This window comes from Ctenocephalides felis, unplaced genomic scaffold, assembly GCF_003426905.1.
Source record: "Ctenocephalides felis isolate EL2017-DRISC unplaced genomic scaffold, ASM342690v1 CF-g0.4_SCAFFOLD_00400, whole genome shotgun sequence".
In the NCBI taxonomy this organism is placed as follows: domain Eukaryota; kingdom Metazoa; phylum Arthropoda; class Insecta; order Siphonaptera; family Pulicidae; genus Ctenocephalides; species Ctenocephalides felis.
The window spans coordinates 40,727-51,812 of NW_020536554.1; the positions used below are offsets into that span (position 1 = coordinate 40,727).

At 32.0% G+C, this 11,086-nt stretch overlaps 2 protein-coding genes across 2 annotated transcripts; one reads left to right on the forward strand and one right to left on the reverse strand.

Annotated features, from left to right (window-relative positions):
• The first annotated feature begins 1,204 nt into the window (after nt 1–1,204).
• LOC113364354 lies at nt 1,205–4,196 on the forward strand. Its single transcript, XM_026606822.1, has 2 exons — nt 1,205–1,762; nt 4,059–4,196. Exons 1-2 carry the CDS (start codon nt 1,205–1,207, stop codon nt 4,194–4,196), a joined length of 696 nt encoding a protein of 231 aa, XP_026462607.1.
• A 66-nt stretch (nt 4,197–4,262) lies between these two features.
• On the reverse strand, nt 4,263–6,095 carry LOC113364370. Its single transcript, XM_026606823.1, has 2 exons — nt 5,411–6,095; nt 4,263–4,372 (listed from the first exon to the last, which is right to left on the reverse strand). Exons 1-2 carry the CDS (start codon nt 6,093–6,095, stop codon nt 4,263–4,265), a joined length of 795 nt encoding a protein of 264 aa, XP_026462608.1.
• Between the last annotated feature and the right edge of the window lie 4,991 nt (nt 6,096–11,086).

The following is an 11,086-nucleotide window of genomic DNA, read 5'->3' on the forward strand; positions in this document are numbered from 1 at the left end:
TATGTGGATAAATATGTTTTAATTTAAATTTCGCGCTTCTATTTGTATGGCCTCCCCACTACCGGGCGAAGCGTCGATCATCTTGCGCTAGGTTTAGAGTTTAGACTATGCTTTTGTACAAGATATACGCTCTCTTCTATAGAAACAACCTAACCTGTAACATCGTGTATATTGAGTGATCTCTAATTATCTATTAAATTCCACTGTGCATAGTGTTTGTTTAACTTTTGTACCATAAGTTTTGGTCCTTCACACGGATTTTAAGAAAAAACCATCATTGAAATTTGGTATAAAAGAATGTCGAATTTGCTGGTAATTTGGTGTTGAAGCCGAGTGGAATATCGAAACGTGAAACTATTCACAATAATCAAAGGTATCAATATCACTCAATCACGTCAGGAGAAAAGCAATTATCGTTGATCTGAGTGGATGGACTCAGATTCAATTTGAAAGGAGGTTACATACAAGAGGTACTAATATTTGCCATCGCTGTCGCTCGTGTTACTGGGGTCATCTGAGAGCATCAAGATCTTACATTACTTGATGTTATCCTGTCCAGACCGTGAAACACCAGGCACAAGAAGCAGTATAGAGGTCAAGGCACCACGTGTTGTGAGGTTAGGATATTCATTACATACACATCAAGGTTTGGAGCAACGGAGTCTGTATCATCTACGAGATCTACGATTATCGGATGTTATCCTTCCCGAGGTTATGTACTAGCATTAAATTAATTATAATTAGTTGTTACTGATCACCATTGGATACTTGTTAATGTCATAGGGTGATTCAGTGAATTCAGGCACTTAATGCACAATTCTTAGCTTATTATTTGCTTTGGCGGAATTGGATTGCAAATTATACTTTTATACTATATTTACTTAGTTATATACTATTAATTTAGCAGACTACATTGAGTATTTGGAAGTCATCTGCTTTTAACTTATTGAGATAGCTTACATATACTGAAACATGGCTGATATAGGTTCTTTAATTGTGAAACATAACACTGTAAAGGCTCATTTTGATACTATATTTGAATTTGTAGCTTCGGGTCAGAATGATAGTAACATTGAGGCATTAAAAAGAAGGAAACAACATTTAGTAGAACTATGTCATCAGTGGGAGACTAATTATATAGAGTTAGAGGTGGCCCAACCTGGGGAGTTTTCGAAAGAATACGAGTATTCTGATAGGCATTTGGATGTCGCAATTGGATGCTCTCACAAATAATGGTACCCCCTCACCTCCTAAGGCTGTAGATAGTCATTCTGTGTTAGATGTAAAGCTACCTGATATCACCTTACCAAAATTTAATGGTGATTATAGTGAGTGGACACAGTTTATAGATTTATATAATTCATTCATTCACAGTAATACCAAATTACCTCCTGTGACTAAGTTGCACTATTTAAAGGGAGCTCTGTTATCATCTGCTGCAAAATTAATTTCATCACTAAACTTAAGTAATGAAAATTACATGGTCGCCTATGATCTTTTATGCAAAACGTATGATAATAAATATTTAATTCTGAATTCACTTTTGCAGCAGATTGATAACATAGCTCAAGTACACAGATGTACGCATGAATTCTTAGGCAATTTCTTGTGCAGCGCTAGGCAGCAGGTACATGCTCTTTTGGCAGCGTATGATCCAACAAAATACTGGGATCTCATCCTGTTGTATATGTTAAACAAGAAGGTGGATAGCAGCACTAGAATGGCGTGGAATTTAGCTAGGAATGGGAATGTGCTTCCAACGGTCAGTGAATTTTTTTCGTTTTTAGAATCAAGAGTATGTGCGTTGGAAAACTCTTTTAAATTAGAAAATAAGGCTAGTCAGGAAAGCATTAGTAACATAAGATATTTTTAATTTTGATGTAAGTTATTTGTCTGGACTGTCTATATCCGCGTCGATGATTTTATTTATGGGTCTGCAAAATGCCTTCAGATAATTTCAAGGAATCATCCTTCTCGGATATATTAAGTCCAAGAAATCATCCCCCGTAGATGTACAAATTAATGTAACCCGCCTCTTACGGGCGGGGCTAATATTGTTAATTTTTATTTTTAATAATTTTTATTCAGTATAAGTTCAGAGCTCAGCATAGACACACTAACTATCTGATGCCATTATATTCACCATATTCTTTTTATAATAAATATATTAATATCAAACGTCGCCTTTTACTTAAATAATCACCGATCACACCAGTAGTTAAATTATTGAACAAATTTAAAAGTGTAATGGTTAGGAGAAGTAAAACGACAACACCCAGTTAGACGTCGAAGTAATTTTTAAGCTTCGCGCCTTAACATTTTGTCCAAACGAACCGGATATTTATCATATGGACTTTTATAACTTTCCAAAGGACACAAATAAATAATATTAATAATTTTAAGTGATCTTTTGGACGTTCAAGTAAATTAATCAACCAGCAATATACAGTCCGCTAAAATATCAAAGTAAATTATTAAATTAAAATCAAATCTATAGTGCAAGTGATTAAATTTAATAATATTACAAATTTCAAGTGAATAGTTTATAAAATCACAAATAAAATTAATAATTTCAAGTGAGTTATTATTAAATTAAGATCAAATTAATAGACTGAGAATGATTAAATTTAATAATACCACAAATAAATGAATAAAATTCAGTGATTAAATTTAATAAAATCACAAATCAAATTACTAAATTCAAAAGAATAATAGTATTTCCATTTTAAAATTTGATTAATAATAAATCAAATTATTAAATAAAATAAATAAGTTAAACAACAAGTGTTAACACCGTGAGGACGGAGCAACCAAACGAAATAGCTGAGATTCTACGCAGGCAACGACGAAGGCCCAGCGGGACAGCAAGAAAGGTCAGTTCAAGTACATCCCTAAATTATTCCTTTATTACCTAAATACATCCTTTTTTATATATGCTGTTTTGATCTGTGCAAAAATGGATTCGCAAAAAGCATTAAAAACTAAAAAGAAAATTTTAGAGATGAACGAAATTAGAAAATCATTGCCAAAAGTTACTAGAGTTGCCGATGTCTGAATTAAATAGTAGTGATCTCAGTAATCGTTTAGATGAATTAAATACTTTAAATAAAGATTATGAAAACGTAATTATTAATTTAGTTATTATCAATAAGGACTAGGAGGAGTCGAATAAGTTATGTGAGATCGATCTCTCCGAAGTCATTGATACTTGTGATCGATTAAAAGAAATGTTATATTCTATAATCAATAAAATGCCTACTATCAAATTTCATAAACTCACATCTTCAAATAGCGATAGGGATACAATATCACATGGAATCTCAAACACCTTGCAATGTGTATTATGTCAAAAGGCTCATTCTTCATATAATTGTGAAGATTTTCGAAAATTAACAGTCAAAGAAAGAATATCGCAAGCCCAGCGATTAAGAGTCTGTACCAATTGCTTAAAAACAAATCACCATTGCAATAATTGTCAATTTTCATGTCGTTACGGAGTTTGCCAGAAAAACATAATACACACATACATTGCATTTTAAAGAGCCAGCAAAAAATCTATCAATTAGAACATCTTTTTTTAATAATGAAAGTAACCAAAATGAAACCTTATTAACTCTAGAAAGACGGACGCAGTCATTTTGACTGTTTTCCATTTTCAAACATAAAATAACTATGTATTTGAAGTCGCAGCTTCGTGAAATTTTTTGACTTTTTATACACATATAAATGCGTAGATAAATCGTATTATTTGCCTTATCTCACTTTTATTTTCAATATTCTTACATGTTATGCCTGCATGGACGGAAAACAGTCATTTTGACTGCTATAGAAATTTTACATTACAAACGGCTTTGTTATTGTATTGCAAATCGTTATCTCGCGTGCATTCATCTCCAATATGCGATAATGCATTTGTTATATAAAAATAACCGAATTTTGGTAAGTATTGACATTAGACCGGTCTTTTTCACGTAGTAACTTTCAGTATAACGCGTTGTTCAGTTGATTTTTTAGAACTTATAAATAAAATGTCGAAGAGAAGTGAATTATTGTAAAAGCTAACAAACATAAGTGAAGAATGTTCCGACATAGAATCAAATGCAGAAAATTGGGCACAATCATCTGAAGATGAATCGGATTATATTCCACGTGAATCATCTAATTCTGAGGGTAGCGATGAAGGTGATCACTATTGATGAAAATGAAAGTGCCATCAGTGTATGCAGGAGGGTGCTAAGTGGCTCATAAACTAATGAAAGAATTCAAGAAACAAAAACCTCTCTCGATGGTACTGCATGGACCAAAATTGCCGAAGGTGGTACTCCAGGAAGGTCATCATCTGTGTTTTCAAGGGTGTGAAAGGGCCAACGAGCTTTTCAAAAAAGAATATTATTACAGGTGATCTTGTCAGTGCATTTTCGTTGATAATAGATAATTATATTATCAAACACATAAAACAGTGCACAGAAGAAGAGGGCAGTCAAATTTTGGGGTACAATTGGACAACATCGTTACCGGAAATACGTGCATTTATTGGAATTTTATATGATCGTGGGGCCTATGAGGCAAAAAATTTGAAATTGACTTACTTATGGTCAGCAAAGAAGGCATGACAGATCAAAGGTAAAGAAAATATACGGTGAAATCCAGTTCACGTAGATGACCCCTGCAAATATTTTTCAATATTTTGGATTTGGCTGCGATAAATTCCTGGATTCTTTACAAAGAAGCGACAGGAATAAAAATCCAAAGAAAACAAATCCTTAGAGAACAGTTTTTTGTTTGAATTGGCAGAACAGCTTTCCGCGGACTACAGGACATCAACACAAAAAAAATCAAAGGAAAATGATGACCCACAGACATCATGCAAATACCAGTAGTAATAAAAAAAAATTTTGCCAAATAAGACTTTGTAATAATAATAAAACTAATAATACGTGTCAAAGTTGCAACAAACATGTTTGCGGAAAATGTACTCATAAAAAGATCTCAAATTATATTTGCATGAATTGTAAAAATAATGAACTTTTTTTTTCAGATGTACTATTTTTTATTTTTAGCACTCATAGATAATTTGTATAAATGTAAATAGTACATGAAATAATAAAAATTAATTTTTTTTTTTTTTTTTTTTTTTTTTTTTTTTTCTTTTCTTTATTTGGCCTCTAATAACAATACAGCCACATACAATATTATATTAACATAATTTATATATTTATACCACTTAATCTAATAAAATTAACCAAAATACTATAGCACTTTACACTTCTTAATATTGTAAGTAAATTAACTGGTTTGTCTATGCAATTGCACTCATGCAGCTTATTCAACATATCTTGTCTGTTTTTTTCAAATAGGCCACACTCCAATATTAAATGTTCACCACTTCCAACTGCTTTACCACACCTACATGCATTCGAAGCTGCAACACCTATCCGATGCAGGTGTGATGGAAAGCTTCCATGGTTTAATCTTAACCTCGTTAATGTTACTAAGGTTCTTCTATCCTCGAATTTGAAACTTTCTTGCCACATTCTGCTTCCCACTGCTGGATTGCATATTCTATAATATGCCCCTCTAGTCTCATTTGGATCGATCCATACTTTTTGCCACTCTTTAAAATTTCTATTTTTACACCGTTTCACATAATCCTTGTATGTTGCTACGTGCATAATAGATCCATTTTTTGTTGCTTGTTTTGCTAATTTATCAGCTATTTCATTTCCTTTGATTCCTGAGTGAGCCTTAATCCATATTATTTTAATGGTATACCCTATTCTCATCAGCCTATTAATATCGTACCACACTTCATATAACAATATATCTGATGTCTGAGTTTTGTTGTATAAATTTTGTAGAGTTTCTATACTACTTTTACTGTCGGTGAATATAACTGTCTTCATTATTTTGTGCCTTTGAATTAACTCTATTGCCTTTTTAATAGCAAAAATTTCCGCAGTAAAAATTGAAGCAAAATCAGGCAGTTTATATCCCAACTTAATGTTCAAATTTTCCAAATATATTGCACAACCCACTTTCTGATCAAGCTTAGATCCATCCGTGTAAATTACATTGTAATCTCTTATTTTTGTCATGTTTATATTAAAAATATCATCAGAAATGCTATATATATCCAGATAAAGTGTATTATAATATGGGTGTTTTGTATAATTGATACCTTCCTCTCTTATTTTATTTACATACAAATAGCTATTAACTAGGCATGGTTTTTTTCGCTTTTTCCAATACTTATATATTGTAGTGTCTATTGAAATTTTACCTACTTTTTCTATAATTTGATTATCCTGTATTATTATTTTTTTAAGTATAAATTTGTCACAAATGAACTGTCGTCTTAGGTATAAAGGCATCTCCCCACTTTCCACCAAAAGGGCATTAGTGGGAGTGGATCGCATAGCCCCCATACAAATTCTCAAACAGTTATATTGAGCTTTGTCCAATACCCTACAGTAAATCGAATTATTAAATACAATACATCCATAATCAAAAATGGGTCTTATTAGTGTTTTATAAAGATTCAAGGACGCAATAGGGTGTGATCCCCACCATGTACCATTCGTCATTCTCAAAATATTTATTCTTTTTTCTACTCTTTTAAGCACATAATCCATGTGTTGTTTGAAAGATAACTTTTGATCAAATATAACCCCTAAGAATTTGTTATATTTTTGTACTTTAATGATGTGATATTTACTATTTATCTTATCCACATGATTAATATTTCTGTGTCTTGTATAAATACCAATTGAACTTTTATTATCTGATAATTCCAGACCTTTCTCTTCCAGCCACACATGAAAGCGATCAATATTCTTACTCATTACCTCACAAGCTTCTTGCAGGCTTGCTTTTTCTACGTAAATAACCACATCGTCCGCATACTGCAAAATTTTTGTTTCTGGCTCCAAGATCCCTTCTATATCTCTTACGTATATCGCATATAATAAAGGGCTTAAAATACCTCCTTGTGGTAATCCTTTATATATTTTTCTTGGTCCAATTATTTTACCATTTATCCTAAAATATACTTCCCTTTCAAAGATATTATTAGTAACTGCCCTAATAAAATTACATGGTAATCCGATCTTTGACATAGTTTCTGATAATGTTTTAGGTAAAACATTATCGTATGCACCCTTGATGTCACTAAAAAGTGCCACAACATACTTATTTTTCGTAAAGGATATATGTAAGTCACTAATAAAATTACTTAAACTATCCTGTGTTCCCATACCCTTCCTAAAGCCAAATTGACTTTTTGGTAGTATTCCATATTTTTCACTCCACCACTCCAGTCTTCTTTTAATCATTCTGTCCTTAACCTTTGAAACACAGGATGCAAGAGAAATCGGTCTATACGTGGAGATCTCATTCGCATCTTTATTAGGTTTTTTGATTAAAATTGTAATATACTTATTCCAGGCCCCAATTACTTCCGGATTTGTCCATACTTTATTCAACAATTTTAGTAAAATCTCTTTTGCCACCATTGGCAAGTTTATGAGCATAGAATAAAATATTCCATCCATACCTGGTGCGGTATCGGTACCTTTAATTAAAGCAATTTCTAATTCCCACAATGTAAAAGGTTTCACTAATAGGAATGTTTCGCGTCCAAAAACCTTTTTATCCACATTGAAATAATCATTTCTAACACTAGATGGAGCATAAGTATCAATAATATTATCAATCATCATTGGGTTAACGTTTTCTTGTAAATTTTCAGGTTCTATATATTTTTTCAAACATTTAATTGTTCTAAATACTTCCCTGGTAGACGTATTTGGTTTGATATTATTTGTATATTCATGCCAACTATCTCTCTTTCTTCTGAATATCGTTCTGATTTCAGCATTAATGTTTTTACATATTAAATAATTATGGTAGTTAGATTTCTGCCTATAATTTTTTTCTGCGTCTCTTCTTTTCCTAATAAGTTCGTCGCACTCATTATCCCACCAAATAGGTTTAAAGTGTTTGATATTGGAACATATTCTCTTTTTTGGTATACTTTTCTCCGCTGCAATATTGATTATGTTCATAAATTCTGTATAAGCAACAACCGGGTCATTTACTTCAAAATCATTTGAGTAATACTCAATTACTTTTTGATATTTTGTCCAGTCGGCAGCTTTGCAATTCCAATATTCCCTAGTTCTATTTATAATAGGTGATTCTCTTAGTTGCATCATTATTGGATAATGATCAGATCCAAGAGAATGTTTCCTGACATTCCATACAATTTTATGTGCCACCTCGTGAGTACACAATGTAATGTCTACCACTGTCGAACTATTCTTAAAATTCAAAGTCGGATTCCCGTCATTTAATATAATTAAATTGTTGTCATTAATAACTTCCAATAAGTTATTGCCAATCTTATCATTCCAATTACACCCCCATGCCATATGATGTGCATTAAAGTCACCACAAATTATGTAAGGTTTGGATATCTGACTTAATAAATCATTCCATTGACTAACAGAAATATTATAGTTAGGTACAATATATACCGAAATTATAGATAGTTGATGTTTTCCTGCACAAAATTCTATACCAGATATTTGGAATTTATTTATATCAATTGTTCCCGTATTAAAAGCTAATACTTTGTTTATAATTATTTCATTCTTAACTAGAATTGCAGTACCACCATACCCATCTTTTCTGTCACTGCGCACAGTCTTATATCCCCTGAGCGAAAATTTCCTATCACTCTTCAACCATGTTTCTGAAAATGTAGCAATATGTACTTTGTTTTCAAATAAGAAATGCTCAATACTACTTTTGTTATGTATCAAAGACCTACAGTTGAATTGTAGAATATTTGTTACCATAAAATAAATTGTAATTGTGATTGTATAATTTTCTTTTGCACATTTTCCATGCGCTCATTAACCTTAATTTCTCTCCTATTGTTGTCCACATCTCCTTCACTACCTATTCTATTCATTACCTCTCTTAACATTTTGTTGATGTCTTTATTATTAGGTTTGTAGTGTTTTTTAACTAGTTTGATAAATAAATTCAAAAATTCATCGGTATGTTCTTCATTGACGTTCTTTATGGTATCTACTTCTTTCTCTTTGTCTTTGTTATCAACTTCATTCCTAGTGGATACTCGATATTTTTCTCTAAAACCTTCCCTATCTGTATGCACCCTGTTCCTTTCACTTGATTCCCCTTTTGATTTATCTTCTTTTCTATTAATTATATTATTATATTTGGTTCTTTCTTGTTTTTTGGCAATGTTTCTCTTGAAGGGTCTTGTAGATGTACTGTACAATATTGATGTGCTGGCCGATACCGGTTCATCATTGTTATCTTCCAGGTCAGATAAAATTTCAAATTTATTTCTAAGAATGTTGTTGTTAATTTGTAAACTTTTCCTGCTTTCTGTGCTTATCACTGGAAAATTCTTTTCTTTGTCTAAATTGGTTAGACTACCTCTGGTTATTCTGGCATACTTGTTGTTTTCTACAACTGACCTTGCTTCGTGAAAAGCTAAGTTTTGTGTTGCCATTATTTCATATATTTTCTTATATTTCATAAATATTGGGCATTCCCTATTATATGCTGCATGTTTACCAAAACACAAGCAGCATCTTAAATCGTCCGTATTTATGCAATCTTGTAAGGCGTGATTTTCTGCGCATTTTGGACATCTTACCTCTCCTCGACACTGATCACGAACGTGGCCGAATCTCCAACATTTGTGGCATTGTATTACTTTTTTCACGAATGGTGTTACTGGGCATTTAACAGAGTGGATCGCTACTTTTTCTGGTAATTTTGTCCCTTTAAAAGTGAGTTTAACACACTGTGATTTGTATGTCTTATGATTTTCTTTTTTCGATCTTATACATTTAACTCCCACTATCGGATACTCGGATTCGATGACATCCACAATTTCTTCCTCAGATAATTCGCTATCTACGTCAAAAATGATTCCGGTCCGCACCGTTAAATATTTGGGGATATACGCTCTTAGATTATTCGATTTGAAAAAATCACCATCTAATAGTCTATTAGCTGTCACACCATTACTTAAAATCAATTTTACTTTGTTTTTACCAATTACTCCAATTTCTTCCAAATTTGTTTTCATATTTGGCCATGCATCATGAATTTTTTTTCCAAGTGCCATAGGATGCAGGCGTCCTATGTTTTTATTATAAGATTCTACGTATATTATATATGGTCCTTTATCGTAACTGTCATATCGTACTTTATCCTGTTCGTAATTGTCGGGCATCATTTCGTTTTCTTTGTCATTATGTTTTGTTATTTTACTCGAGTCCTCACCACAATCATCAAATTGCATTACGTTATCTAACTCATGAAAGTCATGCAACATTTTATCATTCTGATCATTTATTTCGGTATTACTCGACCCCGCACTAATATTTTCATTGGTCATTTCTTCGTTGTTTGCATAAGTTGTTGTTTCACTTAAATCCTTATCGCACTCATCAAATTGCATAACGCTACTTAATTCTTGACTGTTCCGATTTGCTTCAGTATTCTGATTGATATTTACAATATTCGATACCATAGTATTTCTTTCATTACTTGTTCCATCACTATTATTATAATTTGAAATATCACTATTATTTGTTATCTTAGACGCCGTGTCATTGTTATTATTTCCCACAGTATGTATAATATTTTCGGTTCTTCTAAGTTTGGTTGCACTTTTGCCAATTACTTTATTCATAATTTTTAATTTATTATCTTCCTTAATTGTTTTATTTTTGTTACTGTTCTTTTTATCTTTACTATCTGATATTGCAGAAATTCTGGTATGTTTTTTATACTTATGTAATAATCTGTTCTTAATTACATCTACCTCACTCATGATGCTACTAGGATTTTTGTTTGAATTATAATGTACTTCTAATTCTTCTTCACTAATTTCACTCATTAACATTTCATTATCAAAACTATCATTTATCGTATTCATTGCCGTTGCAATTGTTTCACCGATTACCGAACACTTTGTTGAACAATCGGGCGGCCGTCCGCCTTCTTGTCCGTATTGTCCCGATTCCATTACGTCACTTTT

Excerpts from the sequence above, each read along its gene's own strand:
- LOC113364354 (XM_026606822.1), top strand. The coding sequence starts at position 1,205 with ATGTCGCAATTGGATGCTCTCACAAATAATGGTACCCCCTCACCTCCT. Across the intron at positions 1,763-4,058 it reads ATGGGAATGTGCTTCCAACG|CTAACAAACATAAGTGAAGA; the intron begins GTCAGTGAATTT and ends TTATTGTAAAAG.
- LOC113364370 (XM_026606823.1), bottom strand. The coding sequence starts at position 6,095 with ATGACAAAAATAAGAGATTACAATGTAATTTACACGGATGGATCTAAG. Across the intron at positions 4,373-5,410 it reads TGTTGCAGCTTCGAATGCAT|CTCGTTGGCCCTTTCACACC; the intron begins GTAGGTGTGGTA and ends TTTTTTGAAAAG.